The sequence below is a fragment of the Trachypithecus francoisi genome, unplaced genomic scaffold, assembly GCF_009764315.1.
Source record: "Trachypithecus francoisi isolate TF-2019V2 unplaced genomic scaffold, Tfra_2.0 Lachesis_group6, whole genome shotgun sequence".
NCBI lineage: Eukaryota > Metazoa > Chordata > Mammalia > Primates > Cercopithecidae > Trachypithecus > Trachypithecus francoisi.
Window position 1 is genome coordinate 127,057,703 of NW_022681471.1, and position 23,865 is coordinate 127,081,567.

Here is a 23,865-nt window from a genome sequence, read left to right on the forward strand (position 1 = left end):
GAGGTAGGAAAGACAGTGATTATGAGTATCCTAAGATTGCAGGTTGGTTTGTGCGCTGACTGGGCACATGGTTTTCTCCTCGCAAAGTCAAGGGATGGGTTGGAACAGACTGTTTCCCTGGGGCTTGTGTATATCAGTCCCCCTCTCCTCTTTTGACAGTGAAGCAGCAGCTGGACTCCAGGTTGGGAATGCCAAAAGGGGTTTCAAATAGCTCATTAGCTAAGATGGTGAAGGAGTTGCTACAGGCTCTATTTGCCCTCCTTTTACACACACTAACATATTCAGAGGCACTGTCAAAGCTCCCAGGACATGAAGACAGCCTTCCTTGAGGGACTACTGAAGAAAGCAAGAAAAAATATCTACCTGCATATATGTCTTTTTTTGCAAAATAACAATCTATTAATTAGACTGCCTTCATTACGCAAAAGTCATTGTCAGGTCAACAGAGTCTGTTTATTCTATTTGTAGTTGATTCCCATTGATTCTGTCTCTCTCCACAAAAATCTAAGTTAAGAGCTAATTTGTAGTAGAAGAGTGACTCCAGGACTTTAACAAAAGTTCATCTGGTTTCGTTAAATGTAGTTTTACACTGAAAGTATCTTTGCATCATTAGTCATTTATTCTGGCCCTTTCTACAATATTCCCCTTATTCTCAAGTGAAACAGGCATATTTGAAATTCATAGTAACTCTTCAGTCCTTTTATAAAAGTGCATATTTTAATTTATATCATCTCTTTAAAACACTATAGGTTTTACAAAAGGGTTTAAAAAGACCATTCCAAAAGCATCCTATTTTTATGGTGAATGCTACTCATACATACCATATTATCTTTAATGACAGATAAAATTGCATATTAACAGAGGCTTTAAAAATTAGATGGTTTTAAATTTCGTAATAGTGACTTGCTGTAGTTTAAAATAAGAGGCATGAACACAATAAAACTTTAAAACTATTAAAAAAAATCACTTGGTAAGAAGAGAAAAGCAGCGATTATTTTGAATGTAAGACATAGTACTTATGGTATGTTTCCAATGATAAAGAAAATAAATGGTTGAATTACATAGATTTCAGAGGAAAGTACTCCCAAGTGGGAGCTAAAGGCAGATGGGACAGATACCTAACTTCTGGGAGATGTGAACTGTTATGAGTGTTAGAGTAACATGGACTTCCAAAAATAGGCAGCCAGCACATAAATCAAAACTGGCATTGATGGTGAATACTGCTTTATACACATTTTTTTTAAGTACCAGTATTTAGAAACAATATGGATTTGGCATGTGTGTGAAAGACACACAGAGAGAAAGACATCTGTTACTCTCTGTACTTTAATGAATACTGCCTGTTGACTGACTCTGTATTAGGGGTCCCCAGCTCCCGGGCCACTGACTGGTAGCAGTCTGTGGCCGGTTAGGAACTGGGTCACACAGCAGGAGATAAGTGGTAGGTGGGTGGACAAAGCTTCGTCTGTATTTACAGCCACTCCTCATCACTCACATTACCACCCGAACCTCCTGTCAGATCATTAGCAGCTTTAGATTCTCATAGGAGCGTGAACCCTATTGTGAACTGCACATGTGAGGATCCAGGTTGCAGACTCTTTATGAGAACCCAATGCCTGATGATCTGTCACTGTCTCCCGTCACCCCCAGATGGGACCATCCAGTTGCAGGAAGACAAGCCCAGGGTTCCCACCAATTCTACATGATGCTGAGTTGTAGAATTATTTCATTACATATTACAATGTTATAATAATAGAAATAAAGTGCACAATTAATGTAATGTGCTTGAATCATCCCAAAACCATCTCCTGCCCCCCAACACGGAAAAATTGTTTTCCATGAAACAGGTCCCTATTGCCAAAAAGGTCGGGGACTGCTGCTCTATATTACTCTTCAATGAGACCCCCAAAATTAACAAAATGTTGTATGTCATAGTGTATTTTGATGGTATCCCAAACTGTACATAATACAATGGATTCGTGTTGGCTTTAAAAGAGCTTAGTCCCATTTACAGAAAATGATCAGTAGCACTTGATATTAAGGAGCTAAGTGCTCTAGAAACGGCTTTTGAATACAAACTATTGCATTTGCTAAACTGCTTGATAAATTGAACCTCCACGTTTTGAGGAAGGGAAATCCTTTGTCTAGAATCTCAAGGTACTAATGAAAATATTGAAGATCTGCACAATGACACTAACGTTCTTAAGTCGCATTGGCAGAAAAAGCACAATACCAGTATATTTCTTATGCATTTTTCAAGTGTGCTTCATCTCCCAGCCTATTTTCTAAGGATTTAAATCGATTTATTCCAGTGTGCCTAGTAGAGCGTACTTGAATCAGTCTGATTGGAGAAAAAGACAAAAACCTTCCTGAATTGTTGCTGTCCATCACATCTGTCAAATTAAAAAGAATTAATATGAATGACTTGCTCTGCCCCAAGTCAAGTTAATATGGCTGATCTCTATGGGTCTGTGAATATGTTAAGTAAGATGTCTGTATGTGGTATAAAATAAATTTTCTTAAGATTTTATGCTTTTTAGACTTTTCACGCTTATGATGGACACCCTTCCCTAGGCACAGATACATGTGACACTGCATGTCTCTTCACACCCCCAGTGCTGCCCCTTACCTTTGTACAGAGTCTTGGGTACTTGGCAGGTGTGTCCACACCCATTTGAACAACATTTCTTCACCCCAGAGCACTCATTGTCAACTTCACAGCTTTCAACACAGGCGGCCGCAAATCCACTGGCTTTCTCAGGAGCCGGGCAGTCCCCCTGCTTCACCAACAGGATGTATTTGAGGAACTCACAGCTGGTCAAGCATTCGTAGCTCTTCTTGGGGAAGAGAGGCTAAGACAAAGAAGAATTTAAAAAAATATTCCATTAAAGACACATGAAGTCTGATTTCCAAGACATCTAAAAGGAAGTTCCACATATTTTCCCTGTCAAACTTTTGCTTGAATATTTAACAAAATGCATATATTTGTTTTCTTTTCTCCTATCAAAGTGACACATTTTGTGCTGATTTCTCAAAGGAACATAATCCATAAGTGATGATTTTATATTGCATGCAACAGACACACACCAAGTATATGCGCCCACGTTCACAGATCATATATTCTACCTTGGTCAAAGATGTTTGACAAAAAAACTGACTATAAACAGTCACAAAACCTGTTCAGTACAATTTCAGGGCCCTTTTTGGATTGTATACATTACACGTATAGCACATCACTCTCTTTAATTTTTTTCTTTCTCTCTCTTTTTTTTTTTTTTACAGTTAAAGTCTCACTTTGTCACCCAGGCTGGAGTACAATGGTGCAATCATAGTTGACTGCAGCCTTGAACTCCCAAACTCAGGCAATCCTCCTGCCTCAGCCTCCCAAGTAACTAGAACTATAGACACACAACACCATCCCTCGCTAATTTTTATTTTTGTAGAGCTGAGGTCTTGCTATGTTGCCCAGGGTGGTATTAAGTCCTGGCCTCAAGCAATCCTCCCACCCTTGGCCTCCCAAAGCACTGGGATTGCAGGCATGAGCCATTGTACCTGGCTACTTTTTCATGTATCATAAATACTCATCAAAATAGCAGGAGCTCTAAAACACTTTACAATTCTCACAATGATAGCATATTTGTTGAAATTATATAGCACAGTTGTCTAAGCCTGCTAATTGAACATATTTCAATAATTTCCAGCCTTTATGATTAACATGGAATTGTCAATGAGTTGTGCAGTAGAAGAATGTGAATCTTCTTTAAAAATCAGCCCACACCTATGTTATCTGTGACATAGTTGGGGTCTGAACAGCATCTTGCTGAGGACATTTTGGTTGAGCCCAGAATCAATCAACCATTAGTGAGAATAGGAAGCCCTGGACTTATTAGAGGAATGCATTATTGAAAAAGCCTGAGTAATGTGAAAGAGCCATTTATCAAATGCCTCTTTTTCCTTAGGAAAAAATGGTTCAGGACAGCACTCGGTCATGCCTAAGACAGAAGCTGCAATCGGAAGATAATGGCTTTTTTCTGCCACTGAACACAGGAGTTGCTGAGACTTCTAAAAGCTGTCCCACCCAGGGAAAGAAAGGGAAGGATGCTCTCTGTGCTCTTGCCCTCCCTTTTCCTATGGAAGAGAATGGGCAAGACAGCCCCACCAGCCCCAGCCCTCCACCCAGCCCTATCCCTAAGCCTCGTTTTGCTTTATAGAAGATGGCTGAAAAGATGATCACCAGAACCCTAACTTTTACACCAAGCCTCCTTTTATCCTTATGGGAGATGCTTTCCATGATAACTACTATTCCGTTAAAGACACATGAAGTCTGCTTGAATGTTTAACAAAACAGATGTATTTGTTTTCTTTTCTCCTATCAAAGTGACATTTTCTCTGATCAAAATGCATTTTCACCTGGAATGCCTGTGCACAGCCAGGTTAAATTTCACTGTCTTTCTTTTACCTGGGGGTGGCTATGTTGTTGTGAATGGAATGTAATCAGCAAAGTTCTGTGCCACTGTGGACCGAGGCTTGCAGATGGTGGGGGATGGTGCCCCCATGTTCTTTATTAGCTGGACATGGGTAGCACCACAGCTGTAGGGAATGGTGGGGCCACAGGAGGAGAGATGCCAGAATGCTGTCTGCCCATATGGAGAAGGACAGCACCCTGCCGGAACAGCTGCCTTGAACGGCTCCATGGGCATAAAACAAGTACGCACATGTTGAACTCTTGTACATATCAAGCTCCATTCGCTACAACCATTCAGGCTACTTGAACCACTGCAAAGGCCATCCAGTGAAGGGCTGCCATGGTTCCTCAACGTTGGAAGTGGAAGATGGACAAGGAGGACCCTTTCTGTTTATCTGATGTCACAACAGGGTTAGGAATATAAGAAATAACTGTGGAGGCTTTGGTGAACAGAAGTCCAGGGGGCGACTAGGAACATCATGCAGCTCAACGCCAGCATGCTGCCTGATGCTCCACAGTGATCCCTAACCAGGGCTCATTACTGGTAACAACTGGAAACACCTGGGTTACACCTGCACGCTACCTGGGAACACTCGCCTATGTGCTGCCTGCTGCTGCTCCCTGATGACTAAATATGCCTCTGTACCATCATGACACCTGTGTAACACCAGGTCATCCCTACCACTGCCTGATAATGCCTGGGCAACACCTGGAAAACACCTGATAAGACCAGCCCATGTGTTGCTGTGCTTCTCAATAGTGATTGCATATGGTTCCCGACCGCAAGGTAACACCTGCCAAACCTGCCAGCGTGCTGCTGGCTACTCCTCACTGCCAAACAAGCATGACCCTTTAGTCAGATAGGTGTCTGGTAGCACCTAGATACCCTGGAGACAGGAGGTTATCTAGGCAGGAGACAGTGAATGGTTTGGGCTATTAACCAGAGAGTATTTCACCAATAGTAGAGGTATGGTATAAAACAAACACACAAACAAGCAAACAAACAAAAAAACCACCATTATCAAAATCTCTAGTGGGAGGTGGGAGGTTGGTGGGAGGAATGTCTCACTTTTCCCAAAAGACAGATAGTTCATTAATTTTAGCCTATGATTCTCAGATTGATGATGACTGGAAATTCCACTGAAGACTCAAAACATAACTTCAGCAAGGAATATCTTAGTAATCCTAGGATAAACTACAATTTCAACGTAAATTATTCTCCACTGTCTCACCTGGTTATTTCCCCCAAACAATGCTCAATTAAAATATGCGTAAGAGTTAAGACGGCAAATGTTATATTATGTGCATTTTACCACAATTTTAAAAACAATTGTGATGAGAATGTGTGCAGCACCACACTGTATTGTTTCATAGTGACAATAATCTTTCTGATATTGTAAATTTAGTGGATGACAAAGCATCAGTACTTCATTACAAGTTAAATACAATTAAATGCCTGTTCTTTTCTTAGATTAATTAACAAAAGGAAAACAGTGGAAACACTAGATAGAAAAACTATAATTTCAAGGTTTGAATTGGAATTGTAGATGTCATATAAAGTTGTTTGTTAGTAATTAATCATATATAAAATGTGAAAATAACATGAGTTGACTGAACTAAAATTATTCTCAATTGAAGAACTTTAAGGTAAAATTTAGAAGGGCCATGGTGTCAATATTGAATTGTGATAAATTTACAGCTAATTAATTAAAAATAAACTTTATAAGCACTTAAAGCATTATCAGCTCTCAAGGCTTTTCTCTCTTACTCTATTTCGCAGTTCATTTTTCTGTTAGCTGTTAGATGTATTTTACTTCATTGAGTTTTGAAGCTGTAAATTGAGTTTCAAATCTAAGTTAATAATCAAGGAAGTATGCTAACAGATCTGCGACAATTATATAGTGTTTGCCAACTTTCTTTTTTCAACAGTTCATATACATTACACACAACGAAAGAAAATACTTAATACCAAAATCATTGGCTGCTGCCTCATGGGCTGAGATTTCCAAGTAGAAATACTTGTATTAAATCCAGCAAGTGTTTCCTGCTTGGTAACTTGGAAATCACAGTGACTTAGTTTGCACCATGATATAATGAAATCAACTCAGTTCATACTCTTCACCTATGAAAACAGAGTATGAGTCAAGAATCAGATAAAGTTTGGATCCTCTATTCATATATTATTCTAATTATCTATATGCTAACTGCCACACACTTGAACTGTGAGGGACAGGAAAACAGAGGCCATGTCTCCTTATCTTCATTATTTACTGAACTATTGGGGCAGACATAAAAACAAATAAACAAAGACAGTGACCTAGAATAGTTACGAAGTATGTGTTCCCAATGACTATAAAAGGGGAATGATCATAATTAGCCCAACAATTTAGATCTTTCAGTTGATATGGGAGTTATTCTGTATGGATAATCAATGTTTTCCTTTTTGGTAAGGATTCAAACATGATTTCTTTGACTATTTTGGGGATCATAGAAATGCATATGTTCATCTTTGCACTCATGGTTCCTAGACTGGTTTATAATCTTGAAATAATACAGGTGATATTACATGAGGTAATGCACACAAAGAACTAAGCACTATTGTGCATAGTTGGCCCATAATACATACTCAATAATAATTAACTTATGTCTTTTTTTCTCTTCCCACTGCTACAAGCTTACTCTTTAACATTTCAAAGTTCTTCTGCCATGCTGATGAAAATTTTGTAAGATCCACAGACAGAAGGAAGTCTGTATTTTTCACAGTGTGTCCAGCCAGTAGATTCCAACCCACTACTTCCAGATTAAGCACTGAAATCTGCATCTAAGGAATTGTACCCTGTACTTAAATGAAGTTCATCTTAGAGCAGCATGGATTTGGTGCAACAATCTTACAGAGGAGCTTTATTTAGCTGTCCTATTAAAGGAAGATTTATCAAAGGGAGGTTTTGATGCTGTCTATTAATTTTCTTTCATACTTCTCTTGGATTAGGTTGAAAAAAATTATTTGTTTGAATATAACTTAGAGAACATATGGTATGTGTACATAAGGTGTCTCTCCAGGTCATTAATCATAGTTTAATGAGAATTTACTAATTGAATGGAATAAGGAGAAAAATATGTATAGGTCAGAGAAAATGCTGTGTGAATATTAATACTCTAGATATAAACAAAATCTGCAAATTGGTCTCCAGTAGGAAATCCTGTGAACAAAGGTAATTGAGTGTCACAAAAGTATAATAACTTCTGACCATTAAGCATGTAAAACTTCATGTGATAATACAAGTTAATACTCAGAGATTTGTTAAAAGGAATGAGAAAATATTAGAAAAAGACATTCAAATGAGTATGCATGTAATACCCATCAATTTTATGGTGAATAAACACGTGTGACAACATAGATATATATATATATATGCTCCATGTTCTATTTCCTGTTTCTACAATTATATGCAGGCAATGAAGGCAAATTGTTAACTGTAAATGTAGTTTTGTAACTATAATTCATTTTATAAAACTATTCATATGATTAATTTCACAAATCACACAAATGTCACTTTCAAATTATTATTATTATTATTTTGAGACAGAGTCTCACTCTGTCGCCAGGCTGGAGTGCAGGTGCACGATCTCAGCTCACTGCAACCTCCAACTCCCTGGCTCAAGCGATTCTCCTGCCTCAGCCTCCCAAGTAGCTGGGATTACAGGCATGTGCCACCATGTCCAGCTAATTTTTGTATTTTCAGTAGAGACGGGGTTTCACCATGTTGGCCAGGATGGTCTCGATCTCCTGACCTCAAGTGATCTGCCCGCCTCAGCCTCCCGAAGTGCTGGGATTACAGGCGTGAGCCACCACACCCAGTCAAATGTCATTCTTTTGCCAGGTCATTGGCTCCAAAAATTAAAATTTGAAAAGAATATGGTCACTGCACCCATTAATTTTGTTATTTTGCCCTTACTGTCTCCAAAACTAAGAAAGAAATAGTCTGCAAAGACGATGTATTTTTCTAGATCAGTGATTAATAGTAATCTAATGGATTCATTATTGCCTCCAAAGAAGAGATAAAGCAAAGTGTTAAAGAAAAATATCTTTGAGGTGCATTGGATTAAGTAAGAAATCTTTCATATGTTAAGGAATAGATATATGTTATACTGTATATTAATATGCAGTATTAATGAATTCTCATATATCCCTCCACATGTCATCTCCTAGAGCTAAAAACTAAAATGTGGTTTTTAGTGCCTTACCTGGGTAATATGCTACGCTCCACTAAGAGAAAATGAATAAAACATTAATTATTCACCTGTGGCAAGTGGCTAAAAATAAAATTAAATACTAACCAAAGTAGGCAACATTTCTTGAACGCTTTCAAAAAGAGAGACAATACTATCTTTGTTTAGTTTGGCATAAAATGCAAGGTATTGTACAGTAAAATAATCTGTTCAGCAATCATGGAATGACAAAGACATCCAATTCAGTAAATTACCTTAATGTGTTTAAAATCACATAAATACTAGGCTTCAGCTTTGAAGAGAACATTGCATTTGGCTATTTGGTTCAATTCAACAGACTTCTACCATATGTCAATTCTCTAGGATTATAATTGCCTTTGCAAAGAGTCAGGGAACGGGGGGCTTCTCTTCCTGCTCCTAGCCAACAACCAGGATTGTGGACTACAATGAAACCTCGAATATACAATTTCCTGAAGTGAGTGCTCCATCATTATCACCACTGTCATAACCACCACCATCACCATCATTACCATCATCATTAGCAGTGGCAGTTAGTCACCAAGAGAGGCTGATGTCTACCACATCCCTCACTCTACCCCAGCTGCTTTACTTTCTCATTTCACCTATTCTTGCCCAGTCCCCACAGTTGTTATTATTTCCATTTTACAAATGGGGAAACAGCAGCTCAGGGAGATCCTAACATAGCCCATATATGGCCGGGCGTGGTGGCTCAAGCCTGTAATCCCAGCACTTGGGAGGCGAGACAGGCGGATCACGAGGTCAGGAGATCGAGACCATCCTGGCTAAACGGTGAAAACCCGTCTCTACTAAAAAAAAATACAAAAAACTAGCTGGGCGAGGTGGCGGGCGCCTGTAGTCCCAGCTACTCCGGAGTCTGAGGCGGGAGAATGGCGTAAACCCAGGAGGCGAAGCTTGCAGTGAGCTGAGATCCGGCCACTGCACTCCAGCCTGGGTGACAGAGCGAGACTCCGTCTCAAAAAAAAAAAAAAAAAAAAAAAAAAAAAAAAAAAAAAACATAGCCATATCACAAAACACGTAAGAGTCTGGGCAACGATGACAGCCAGTGTTTTCTGAGGACCACCATATCAGGGTAAAATAAGAAGACTGGGCTCGCCCAGTGGCTCTCAGCTTGCTTTACTATTTAGAATTCCCAGGGAGCTTCTAAAACTGATGTCCTGGGTGAACTTCTGACCCGTTTCTTCAGCATTCCAGGCATGGACCCTGGAAACTGCACTTTGGAAAGAACCGTAGATGGTCTCAATGTCTGGCCAAGACTAGAAATCTGCTGGATGAATAGCTCTCTAATTTGTGTTCAGTTATTAGATTTCATGATTCTACATGTTTAGAAATAATCTGAATATTCAAAAAGACAATCTTACACTTCCTGGGACGAGACAGTAGGGTGATTTCAAATTTCTTTTTTTGTTTCCTTTTCTTTAGCAAACGATTTTTAATCTTAATTCTATGCTGAGTAGTTGAATAGCTCTATTTACCTAGATACAGAAAAACCAAATGCATTATAAACAGGAAATCTAAGTGTACATAAACTCCTAGAGACCACTGAGGGTAAACTAAATTAAATTACTCCAAACTATAACCCAGGGGTACTGAAAATCTGATTCTGATACATCAGTCTCTGTATGTACAAAGAATATTTCAGGATGCTCAAAATTAAAGAACTGACATTCTAAACACCAAGCAATCATTGAATTAAAGTATGTTGGTAATTCTTTGTACACAATGTCTCTGAAGTCAGTGACATCAAAAAAAAAGCACATGCCCTTCTTTTGTATTTCACTATATTAAAAAGCAACAGTACAAATGCTATGGTGTTAAAAAGGATCCCTTATTTTTAACGAATGACCTTTTATAAACAACTATGTAATGAAAGGAAAATAGTATCTTAATAATAAAAGTTTGGTTAAGATTTTACAGTTTTTAAATCAGAAAATGTTAAGATTAAATTCTTTCAAAGGTTAAACAAAAAAAGCAACCTGACAATTTCCATAAAAGTGTCTTTGTACACATGTCCTGGGCACTTTGAAAATGTAAAATCATTAAAGTTTGACTTCCGCGCTGCTGCCCATCTCAGCGTTGCCCTCTCCCTAACCTGGCCAAAGGGTCTGATTCCAAATTTCTGAAAACTTCACTCCCAAAACGCACAGTGAGATGAACAGAACATGAATTTAATACAAGAGCATGAAGACAAAGTAGCGAGACAATGAAATGAGATGAAAAGGGATAAAAAAGAGTAAACAAAAATATAAATGTGAAATAAGACAAAAACATAAAGTTAAGAAATAAACTATAAATATCAAGGATCATCTGAGGTCAGGAGTTTGAGACCAGCCTGGCCAACATGGAGAAACCCCATCTCTCCTAAAAATACAAAAATTAGCCGGGTGTGGTGTCAGGCACCTGTAATCCCAGCTACTCGAGAGGCTGAGATGGGAGAATCCCTTGAACCCAGGAGGCAGAGGTTGCAGTGAGCCAAGATTGAACCACTGCACTCTAGCCTGGGTGACGGAAGGAGACAGGACGGACGGACGGAAGGAAGGAAGGAAGGAAGGAAGGAGGGAGGGAGGGAGGGAGGGAGGGAGGAGGGAAGGAAGGAAGGAGAGAGAGAGAAAGAGAGAGAGAGAGATCAAGGAATGAAATAGAAAAAAATTATAAATCAAAGGGCATGTTATGTTCCAGGAATAACTGAAAAGAACAAGCAACACTGGAATATAGCTTCTGCTTCTATACACCAAAGGGAAATTTAAATTTTCAGACGTTCAGGTAAAAAAGGCAAGCTGATTATGAGGAATAAAAATTAATTGCTACCAAATGTCTCTCTACTAAATTTAGCATGTGAAGCTAACAAAGCAATGTCTATGTAATTCTAAGGAAAATAAACTCTGCGTGAGTGGATGTGTCTTGTGAGGGGGTTGTGTGGGGTGCAGAGGGGAGGAAGTGCCATGCAATGGCAAAACCTAGCGATCCTATCATAAACAGAAAACAAGAACAAATGGGCTAGTACAATACGCGGTGCCCAGGTAAAATAAAGTAACACTTACAGAAGAAAAAAAAGTTGTCCAATCCAAGCGTGCTTTAGATAGAACTGTAGGTAAAATTTCTCATGCATAAACTTAAAGACAACACCATCCATAGACCCCTTTTTAAAAACAAAGATATGAAATAAATTTACAAAATTAAGCATAAAGTGGAAAAAAGAATCAGTAAAATTATTTTTCTATGTACATAAATATGAAACTAATATTAATATAAGAATGATGGTTAGGAGGGAGAATCTGCTATAATAAAACTAAGAATTTTCAAATAACAACTTATTAGAAAAACTGGTAGGTGGAAGGAGTGGTGGAGAAAACCTATGAATGTGACTTATCTTGAACTTTGTATTAGAACATCAGTAAATAATAAAACAAATATAGAATTGAAAGAGTAACAGTTCTAACCTCATAATATCTTTTATAATATTTTCTTTATAATATTTTGGGGTCTCTTTTGTCTTCTCTTGCCTTCAAGTAATATTAAACTTTAAGCATTTATTTGAAACTAGTGTGCACAAAGCTTCCAGGTGCTGGCCTGTGGCCAGTCATTTAAGTAGGTATTAGGAGAACAGTCTTGGCTTGCTGTGTTAACACTTTCTGCATGGTAACCGTGGCTGTTTCTACGTGGTAAATCTAGAGTGATGGTTTGGTTTTACTTTTCTGTGCGGTTTGTTTTCTTAATTTTTAATGGACATGTATAGTTTCTATCAAAAATAAATAGTATACTTGGCTGGGTGTGGCGGCTCACGCCTATAATCCCAGCACTTTGGGAGGCCAAGGCAGGCAGATCACTTGAGGTAATGGGTTTGAGACCAGCCTGGCCAACATGGCAAAACCCCACCTCTACTAAAATTCCAAAAAATTAGCCAGGTGTGGTGGCACACAACTGTAATCTCGGCTACCTGGATGACTGAGGCAGGAGAATCTTCAAACTAGGAGACGGAGGTTGCAGTGAGCCAAGATTGCGCCACTGTGCTCCAGCCTGGGCAACAGAGTGAGTGAGACACCATCTCAAAAACAGAAAATAGAGTGTACTTTTTAAAAAGTAAGGAAAATTGCCAAGTGTGTCTTGCAAAGAAGACATCTAAACACTATGCATGAAATAAGAAAAATAACTCTCCATTCAAATGTTACTAATTTATGCTTGGAAGTATTACTATAATTTGTTTGAAAACCCAATTATAAATACTAATTTGTTAGATATGATTGCAATTAATTGGATTCCCAGGCAAATTATAGACATTGGCCATGGAAAATATAAAATTAGGAAAATGTAAATTAGGAGAAAAGCAGAAACATGCATATTAAGGAAGTCACTTTTCTACAAGTACATACCCTCTTCTTTCAATTATAGTAATCTCTACTTAATGTTTATCTTGGCTTCCTCTTCCTGACCTGGCTCTTCTATTTATTTTGAAAACAAATGTGTCACCTTGCATGAGTCAGCAACACTTCAGAATCTTGCTGCGATATTTCTAGAAGATCATGAGGCACATAAATAGCTCAAGAAGTTCACAAATCCCTAGAGAATTAGCGTTGGTTCAGGTACCACATTTAAACTATGATTTCTTTCCCTCTCCTACTTTCTGCATTTGTTAGTAGTGATTACCAAGAATGCCAGTGCAATGTTGAGCCCACTAAACCATTTATATACTGATTTATAGACCAAACTGGCATTCTAGGTACTAGGAATTTAATGGTGAACAGGTGAAACTGAAAATGATGATCCACTATGCTTATAGTTTACATGTTTACTAACAAACAGGTAAAAATCATTAAACATTTTAGTTTGCATTATAATAAAGGTAGACACAGGAAGTTACAAATATATGCACGAGATCAACAAATAATTAGACAAGGACAAAACTTTAAAGACAAGTCATCAATACTGATGATTTAAGCAGGTAAAAGTGATGTGAAAAACAGAAGAAAGAGAGGGAACAGAAACAAATACAGTCTGTCCCCTTCAGAGCATGACAAATACTTAAGTAAGATAACTGCTGTACAATTTGGGGGTCAAAATTAAATTGGCAACTGTCAGTTTCTTCAAAATATTAAAGGAGGATAAAATATTATCCTGAGCCTTAAATAAAGCTTCCAAAACACTTAGCACAGATCCTAGCACATAATAAAGGTGGCATCAGTACTAGCCACCTTTATTAGCATCAGAACTAACATAGTTCTAGAAATTTTACAAGAAACAATAGGAATCCATATACATTAATTATAGATGGCCTAAAATCTCATGTAAATAATTTCTTTTGAAGAGCAACAAATTAGAAAGTTGTCAAATACAGTTGTTTACTCTTTGATTTACATTGTTCAGTTTCTTTGTTCGTCTCATTTTACAAACACTTTCGAATTCTACAAACTCATCACATCTATCCAAGTTACAAGAAAAAAATCCTATTTTTCTCTTAAGAGATATTCCTTGAAATTTCTTATTTCTTTGTTTATACACGACTATATATACCACTTCTGGACTGGTTAATCATCACAAAATGAGATAGAAACTAACTGATATGATTAAGCTTTGTGTCCCCACCCAAATTTCATCTTGAATTGTAGTCCCATAATCTCCATGTGTAAAGAAGAGACTAGGTGAAAGTGATTGAATCATGGGGGCAGTTCCCCCATGCTGTTCTTGTGATAGTGAGTGAGTTCTTACGAGATCTGATGGTTTTATAAGGGGGATCTTCCCCCTTCACTAGGCACTTCTCCTTCCTGCTGCCTTGTGAAGAAGATGCCTTGCTTCCCTCCTTCACCTTCTACCTTGATTGTAAGTTTCCTGAGGTCTCTCCAGCCATGCTGAACAGTGAGTCAATTAAACCTCTTTCCTTTACAAATTCCCCAGTCTCTGGCAGTTCTTTACAGCAGTATGAAAACAGACCAATACACTAATGTACATAGAACTTAGTTTCCTCATCATGAACAAGTAAGGAAAAGTACAAATTCCATAAGTTAAAGGACTGGTTCCCAGGGGACATTAGGTAATATCTGGAGATATGTTTGTTCCTCACAACTGGAAGGAATATGCTATTGGCATCTAGTGGGTATGATCTGAGAGACCAAAATAGATGCCCCTTTATCAACTGAGAGGTACGCTAAGGTTGAGGAAACCAAGTTACCTATGGGTAGAGGGTTTGGGGCTTGGTTGGCATGGCACATTTCTAAATTCCTACAGCTAAATTTGTTAACAATAGGAGCTATCAACTCTGATTTACAAACCGACCTCTACAACTATGACTGGACAGAAGACTGGCCTTACAAAGATTATTTTCTGACAAGTAACTGCAGACCACAAGACAGTTTCGGCTAGATTACAGAGGCTGTGCACAAACTCTATGTCCTGTAGTTCACTTTTCGATGTAAAGAGCCAAGTTCCACCTCATTTTAATGCTAAAACCCCGTCCCAAAGTGAACATTGACTGTTATGTTATTATGACGGTATTTTAAGAAAGTTAACCCAAGATTTAGCAGAAAAATGCCTGAGAAAGCTTCATCAGAGAGCCTTTCTCCACCACAACAATGGCCCTGCTCATTCTTCTCATCAAGTAACAGCAATTTTGCCAGAGTTCAATGGGAAATCATTAGGCATCCACCTTACGTCCTGATTGGTCTCCTTCTGACTTGTTTTTATTTCTGTTCTTATAAGAATCTTTAAAGAGCACCATTTTTCTTCAGTGAATAAGATTTTTTAAAACCTACATTGACATGGTTAAATTCCTAGGACCCTAGCTCTTCAGGGACGGACTAGGTGGCTGGTAACATCACTTACAAAAGTGTCTTAAGCTTGATGGAGCTTATGTTGGGAAACAAAGCTTGTATGTTTTACTTTTAGCTTTTGATTCCATTTTTCCATGAACTTTGTGAAGTCTTCTTGTGTATGCAACCACGTTATTCAGACATTGGACAATAGGTAGCACAAGACAGAAAACCTACAAGGACACAAATGAGATGACCTCCAATTTTGCCAAAAAAATTATTTGACGTAGTTTCAAATCCACAGTGCAAGGAAGGCTGATCCCAAGATAGCTCTGCAATTTTTCCAAGTTGTGGAGAGATTAAAGCTTGAGGCTGAGATGGGCCAGATCTTGTGGGCAGACTATCAAGCAGGATGAAACTGCATGAAGAGAGAAACTTAGAGGGGTTCAAAGGGACCCTTTGATTTCTGGTTGAATACTGACTTGAATGTGCATGGCTTCAAACTGCTTAAGTCTGGGGAAAGAATAACCAGACAGCAATAAAGGAAACCATTCTAGCAAAAACTCACATTTCAACCAGTCAGAGTGGAGAGAATGCACAATTCATGAAGCATTGGCTAGAGTCCTCAGAAGGGTATCATCTTAGTAATGAGATTAACTGGGCCTAGTCTAAAGGCCACTCTAAACCCTCCCCCAAGAAAGCTTAAAAGAAACCTCAAAATAAGAAAATGAATCTCAAAAGGAACTTAACTACATGCCAGAACAAAGTCTAAAACTTTCTAGAAAGATACAGCAAAATTCAACACACGAAAATTTGACATCCTATCAAAAATAATCCAGTGTGCAAAGAAGCAGGAAATTGTGGCACAGAAAATGAGAAAAAGGGATCTACAGAAGCAGGACCAGAATTATAGAGATGGTATAATTAACAGCAAAGGACATTTAAGAACTAATATAATATGCTCCATATGCCCAGGAATGTAGAGGAAAACATGGACATAGGGAGGACAGGAATGAAAGATACAGAACAGAGCTGCATAGAAATTCCAGAAGTAAAAAAACAAAGAAACGAAAAATATGGGAGGTTCCAAGATGGCTGAATAGGAACAGCTCCAGTCTGCAGCTGCCAGCATGAGTGACGCAGAAGACGGGTGATTTCTGCATTTCCAACTGAGGTACTGGGTTCATCTCACTGGGGCTTGCCAGACAGTGGGTGCAGCCCAGGGAGCAGGGTGGGGCCTCGCCTCACCTGGGAAGCACAAGGGGTCAGGGAATTCCCTTTCCTAGCAAAGGGAAGCTATGACAGATGGTACGTACCTGGAAAATTGGGACACTCCTACCCTAATACTGAGGTTTTCCAACGGCCATAGCAAACAGCACACCAAGAGATTATATACTGCGACTGGCTCAGAGGGTCCCATGCCCACGGAGCCTTGCCCACTGCTAGCACAGCAGTCTGAGATCGAACTGCAAGGCAGCAGCGAGGGTTGGGGAGAGGCGTCCGCCATTGCTGAGGCTTGAATAGGTAAACAAAGCAGCTGGGAAGCTCGAACTGGATGGAGCCCACCACAGCTCAAAGAGGCCTGCCTGCCTCTGTAGACTCCACCTCTGGGGGCAGGACATAGCTGAAAAAAAGGCAGCAGAAACTTTTGCAGACTTAAATGTCCCTGTCTGACAGCTTCGCAGAGAGTACTGGTTCCCCGGGCACAGAGTTTGAGATTTGAGAACAGACAGACTGCCTTCTCAAGTGGGTCCCTGACCCCCGAGTAGCCTAACTGGGAAACAGTTCCCAGTAGGGGCCGACTGACACCTCTTACAGCCAGGTACCCCTCTGAGATGAAGCTTCCAGAGGAAGGATCAGGCAGCAACATCTGCCGTTCTGCAATATTTGCTGTTCTGCAGTCTCTGCTGGTGATACCCAGGCAAACAGCATCTGGAGTGGACCTCCAGCAAACTCCAACAGACCTGCAGCTGAGAGTCCTGACTGTTAGAAAGAAAACTAACCAACAGAAAGGACATCCACACCAAAACCCCATCTGTGCATCACCATCATCAAAGACCAAAGGTAGATAAAACCATAAAGATGGGGAGAAACCAGAGCAGAAAAGCTGAAAATTCTAAAAATCAGAGTGCCTCTTCTCCTTCAAAGGAACACAGCTCCTCGCCAACAATGGAACAAAGCTGGACAGAGAATGACTTTCAAGAGTTGAGAGAAGAAGGCTTCAGACGATGGGTAATAACAAACTTCTCTGAGCAAAAGGAGGATGTTCGAACCCATTGCAAAGAAGCTAAAAACCTTTAAAAAATATTAGACGAATGGCTAACTAGAATAAACAGTGTAGAGAAGTCCTTAAATGACCTGATGGAGCTGAAAACCATGGCATCAGAACTATGTGACACACGCATAAGCTTCAGTAGCCAATTTGATCAAGTGGAAGAAGGTATCAGTGATTGAAGATCAAATGAATGAAATGAAGCAACAAGAGAAGCGTGGAGAAAAAAAGAGTAAAAAGAAACAAACAAAGCCTCCAAGAAATATGGGACTATGTGAAAAGACTAAATCAACGTCTGATTGGTGTGCCTGAAAGTGATGGGGAGAATGGAAGCAAGTTGGAAAACACTCTGCAGGATATTATCCAGGAGAACTTCCCCAACCTAGTGAAGCAGGCCAACATTCAAATTCAGGAAATACAGAGAACGCCACAAAGATACTCCTCCAGAAGAGCAACTCCAAGACACATAATTATCACATTCAACAAAGTTGAAATGAAGGGAAAATGTTAAGGGCAGCCAGAGAGAAAGGTCAAGTTACCCACAAAGGGAAGCCCATCAGACTAACAGCGGATCTCTCGGCAGAAACTCTACAAGCCAGAAGAGAGTGGGGACCAATATTCAACATTCTTAAAATAAAGAATTTTCAACCCAGAATTTCATATCGAGCCAAACTAAGCTTCATAAGTGAAGGAGAAATAAAATCCTTTACAGATAAGCAAATGCTTAGAGATTTTGTCACCACCAGGCTTGCCTTACAAGAGCTCCCGAAGGAAGCACTAAACATGGAAAAGAACAACTGGTAACAGCCACCGCAAAAACATGCCAAATTGTAAAGACCATTGATGCTAGGAAGAAACTGCATCAACTAACGAGCAAAATAACCAGCTAACATCATAATGACAGGATCAAATTCACACATAACAATATTAACCTTAAATGTAAATGGGCCAATTGCTCCAATTAAAAGACACAGACTGGCAAATTGGATAAAGAGTCAAGACCCATCAGTGTGCTGCATTCAGGAGACGCATCTCACGTGCAGAGACACACATAGGCTCAAAATAAAGGGATGGAGGAAGATCTACCAAGCAAATGGAAAACAAAAAAAAAGCAGGGGTTGCAATCCTAGTCTCTGATAAAATAGACTTTAAACCATCAAAGATCAAAAGAGACAAAGAAGGCCATTACATAATGGTAAAGGGATCAATTCATCAGGAAGAGCTAACTATCTTAAATATATATGCACCCAATACAGGAGCCCCCAGATTCATAAAGCAAGTCCCTAGAGACTTACAAAGAGACTTAGACTCCCATACAATAATAATGGGAGACTTTAACACCCCACTGTCAACATTAGATCAACGAGACAGAAAGTCAACAAGGATATCTAGGAATTGAACTCAACTCTGCACCAAGCGGACCTAATAGACATCTACAGAACTCTCCACCCCAAATCAACAGAGTATACATTCTTCTCAGCACCACATCCAAAATTCACCACATAGTCGGAAGAAAAGCACTCCTCAGCAAATGTACAAGAACAGAAATTATAACAAACTGTCTCTCAGACCACAGTGCAATCAAACTAGAACTCAGGACTAACAAACTCAATCAAAACCACTCAACTACATGGAAACTGAACAACCTGCTCCTGAATGACTACTGGATACATAACAAAATGAAGGCAGAAATAAAGATGTTCTTTGAAACCAATGAGAACAAAGATACAACATACCAGAATGTCTGGGACACATTTAAAGCAGTGTGTAGAGGGAAATTTATAGCACTAAATGCCCACAAGAGAAAGCAGGAAAGATCTAAAATTGACACCCTAACATCACAATTAAAAGAACTAGAGAAGCAAGAGCAAACACATTCAAAAGCTAGCAGAAGGCAAGAAATAACTAAGATCAGAGCAGAAGTGAAGGAGATAGAGACACAAAAAAACCTCCAAAAAATCAACGAATCCAGGAGCTGGTTTTTTGAAAAGATCAACAAAATGATAGACTGCTAGCAAGACTAATAAAGAAGAAAAGAGAGAAGAATCAAATAGACGCAATAAAAAATGATAAAGGGGATATTACCCCCAACCTCACAGAAATACAAACTACCATCAGAGAATACTATAAATACCTCTATGCAAATAAACTAGAAAATCTAGAAGAAATGGATAATTTCCTGGACATTTACACTGTCCCAAGACTAAACCAGCAAAAAGTTGAATCCCTGAATAGACCGATAACAGGTTCTGAAATTGAGGTAATAATTAATAGCCTACCAACCAAAACGTCCAGGACCAGATGGATTCACAGCCAAATTCTACCAGAAGTATAAACAGGAGCTGGTACCATTCCTTCCGAAACTATTCCAATCAACAGAAAAAGAGGGAATCCTCCCTAATTCATTTTATGAATCCAAAATCATCCTGATACCAAAGCCTGGCAGACACGCAACAAAAAAAGAGAATTTTAGTTACATGAGACAGGAAGGAAGGCTAAACTTTATTCCTGCTATCATGTTTAGACTGCATTGAGGAATAAAGATAAATCAACAATTATAATTCTGTATCTTGAATCATAAAATAGTGTTTTTCATTTTTATTTATAAAGAACCAGTTTCATCTGCTGATTTTTTCTTTTTCTTGTTCCTTTTGTTTTTTTTTTTGAAACAGGGTATCATTCTGTCACCTAGGCTGGAACACAGTGGCACGAACATGGCCCACTACAGCCTCGACCTCCTGGGCTCAAACAATCCCACTACAGCCTCGACCTCCTGGGTTCAAGCAATCCTCCTGCCTCAGCCTTCTGTCTAACTGGGACCACAGGTGACCACAGGCATGTGCCACCATGCTTGGCTAATTTTTTTTATTTTTTGTTTTTTGAGGAGATGGGATCTGACTTTGTTGTCCAGGCTGGTCTTAAACTCCTGGGTTCCAGTGATCCTCCCGTCTTGGCCTCCCAAAATGCTGGTATTACAGGTGTGAGCCACTGAGCCAAGTATCACCTGCTGATTTTTTTTTTTTTTTTTTGTTGAGACGGAGTCTCGCTCTGTCGCCCAGGCTGGAGTGCAGTGGCCGGATCTCAGCTCACTGCAAGCTCCGCCTCCGGGTTTACGCCATTCTCTCGCCTCAGCCTCCCCAGTAGCTGGGATTACAGGCGCCCGCCATCTCGCCCGGCTAATTTTTTGTATTTTTTTTTAGTAGAGACGGGGTTTCACCGTGTTAGCCAGGATGGTCTCGATCTCCTGACCTCGTGATCGCCCGTCTCGGCCTCCCAAAGTGCTGGGATTACAGGGTTGAGCCACCGCGCCCGGCCACACCTGCTGATTTTTAATCATTTTAAGCAATTGCACATTTTCTCCCTATAGAATATCACTGCACAAATCACAGAAGGTTTCACAGAATTGATAGAAAACTTCAAGTGAGTGCTTTTTTGTTGTTTGTTTTTTAAAACAGGGTCTCACTCTGTCACCCTGGTTAGAGTGCAGTGGCACAAACATGGCTCACTGCAGTATCAATCTCCTGGGCTCAAGCAATCCTCCTGCCCCAGCCTCTTGTGTAGCTGGGACCACAGGCATGTGCCACCACAGGTACAAACATGGCTATCCCTAAAATAGGGGGCCCCAGTATCCAAGAAGGACATTCACATACTTGCTACTCAAAGGCTAGGCCTTAGTTCAGCAGCATTAGCATCACTTGGGAGCTTGCTGGAAATGCAGACTCTCCTGGCCACACCACATACCTACTGAATACCATATGCCTACTGAACACCATATACCTACTTAATCAGAATCTGCATTAAAGCAGATTCCTAGGTGATCTGTGTGCACGACCAAGTGTGAGAAGGCCATTTCTGGATCATGCTGGACACTGGAGTTGGCATCTTCAGACGCATGAGTGTCTCCCTCTCCACATTGAAATTTCCTTCGCCCCTAGTTCCTTATACCAGAAATCAAGTTATCCAGTTTGCGCTCTATGTATCTCTGACTTCACACTCCTGACAGCATTCATTTCCCCTGACATATAAATGCATTCCAGTCTTTCCAAGGTAAAACACAAAAATCACTTTCTCAACTGTGAATTCCCCCTAACCAGAGCCTCCTCTCTCTCCTCTATGCTCTAGAGACAGTCTTAGGGAAAGACTTTAAACTTATAGAAAGACTTGCATGTATTTGGTCTGAATTTCCTCCTTACATTTTATTCTATAACCCAGAGTTGTATGTGTTACCCTACTATTGATCCACAGAAAGTCTCCCACACAGATTTCTAGTGACTTCCTAACTACAAAACTCAGTGTGCCCTTTTAGTCCGCATCTCACTGACCTCCGATACAATGAAAAAGTGTTGACCTTGTCGTCCTCTTTCGAAGTAAAAGTAGCTAATATATATGTAATGTATGTTATCTTCAGATACTGGTTAAGTGCTTTACATGCATTCAAAAAATTTTTTCTTTACTTAAATTTAGTGCTTTTGCAATTTTCATGATACTCCCCTAACTCCCTATGTGCCTACTTGCCTAGCCTTCTTTTCAGACTTAGGTATTCAAATTATTCTGAATAATCTCCAGTCTTGGTCCCATAAATTTTCAAAACTCATCAATTCTCCTACGATTGAGTCTAGAATAATTTGATACTCCCCCGAGTAATATAAAAAATCCAATGAAAATTGAGTCTCAGTGCTTAAAAAAGGAAAAAAGTTTATGTTCCAGAATTATAAAATTTGATACAATGCAGATTGCACCCATCATATGGTGGTTGGCAAAGAAAATCTCATAATAATTATAAAAATTCATAAGCATTCTTCAAAACTTTCCACTCTACTACTACTACACCCCCTAAGTTGAAGGAAGAAGACTTAGATGAATTCTGCATCTCTTCATTGGTGCCCAAGTAACACCATCCAGAAATGCAAGTAACACTTTTATGTGTTACAAAATGTAAAAGACCAATGTTAATCATTTCTAAAAATAAAAGCCTATTATTTATAATACTAAAAACTTTTTGAAAATTGTCTATATGGCTGGGCACGGTGGCTCACGCCTGTAATCCCAACACTTTGGGAGGCTGAGGCAGGTGGATCACCAGGTCAGGAGTTCAAGATCAGCCTGGCCAAGATGGTGAAATCCTGTCTCTACTAAAAATACAAAAATTAGCCGGGTGCAGTGGCAGGTGCCTGTAATCCCAGCTACTCAGGAGGCTGAGGCAGGAGAATCGCTTGAACCTGGGGGGCAGAGGTTGCAGTGAGCCGAGATCATGCCATTGCACTCCAGTCTGGGCGACAGAGCAAGAACCTGTCTCAAAAAAAAGAAAAGAAAAGAAAATTGTCTATGTGTCAGTCACCCCAGCCTCCATCCCTTTGTCTGATCCTTACTCTCAGCTGGTCACCCTGATTCCTTTTTCACTGAGAAAAGTAAAGCATTCAAGACAAGTTCCACAGATGCCATTTTCACACCCACCAATGCACTGCATCTGGTGCATTAAAATCCCATGCATCCATGAATTCTCATGCATCTCCTGTCCCGGACGTAGAAGCTTGCTCCCATTCAAACCTGCCCCCACACACACACACACAATGGTAGACATTGCCATTTAAGGTTATGTGCTTCAGCAATTCCCCCCTTGCTCCTCCACATCAAATAACCCCTCTCTTCTGAATAATTCCCATCTGCTTGTAAAATATAATTAGTTCTCTACTGTAAAAACAATTAAATGTTTGATTACCTTGTTCACACCTCTTCCCACAATCTCATTTGCGCCCCTCATCACTTTTTTTTACAGTAATGCTCACTGAAACGTTTCTATACTCCCTCTCTGTTTCCTCCAACCATTTATCTGAAATTCATGCCAATTAGGCATTTTCTTCTGCCACCCAATAACACTGGTCTTGTCAAAGTTCACAGTGAGCTCCCTGTCGCAGAATCCAATGATCAAATTTCAAGTCTCCATGCTCTTGCAGCATTTGACACAACTGATTACCTCTTCCTTGTTGAAAAGCTTTCATCATTTGCTATTGGAACATCACACTCCTCTGTGTTTTCTCCCACGTATTGGCCTCTCTTATATCTCCTTCTTTATCTCCCCATTCCTCTTATGTTTCTGTGATTCACAGTTTAACTCATAG

General features: G+C 39.6%; 1 protein-coding gene across 2 annotated transcripts in view; it reads right to left on the bottom strand.

Moving 5' to 3' along the window:
* Positions 1 to 23,865, bottom strand: part of ANOS1 (anosmin 1) — a 211,239-nt gene that overhangs the window by 67,273 nt on the left and 120,101 nt on the right. For both annotated transcript variants that reach the window (XM_033201283.1, XM_033201282.1), the window contains exon 4: positions 2,630 to 2,852. In XM_033201283.1, coding sequence (XP_033057174.1) covers positions 2,630 to 2,852 — 223 coding nt within the window. The remainder of the gene's footprint in view (positions 1 to 2,629; positions 2,853 to 23,865) is intronic.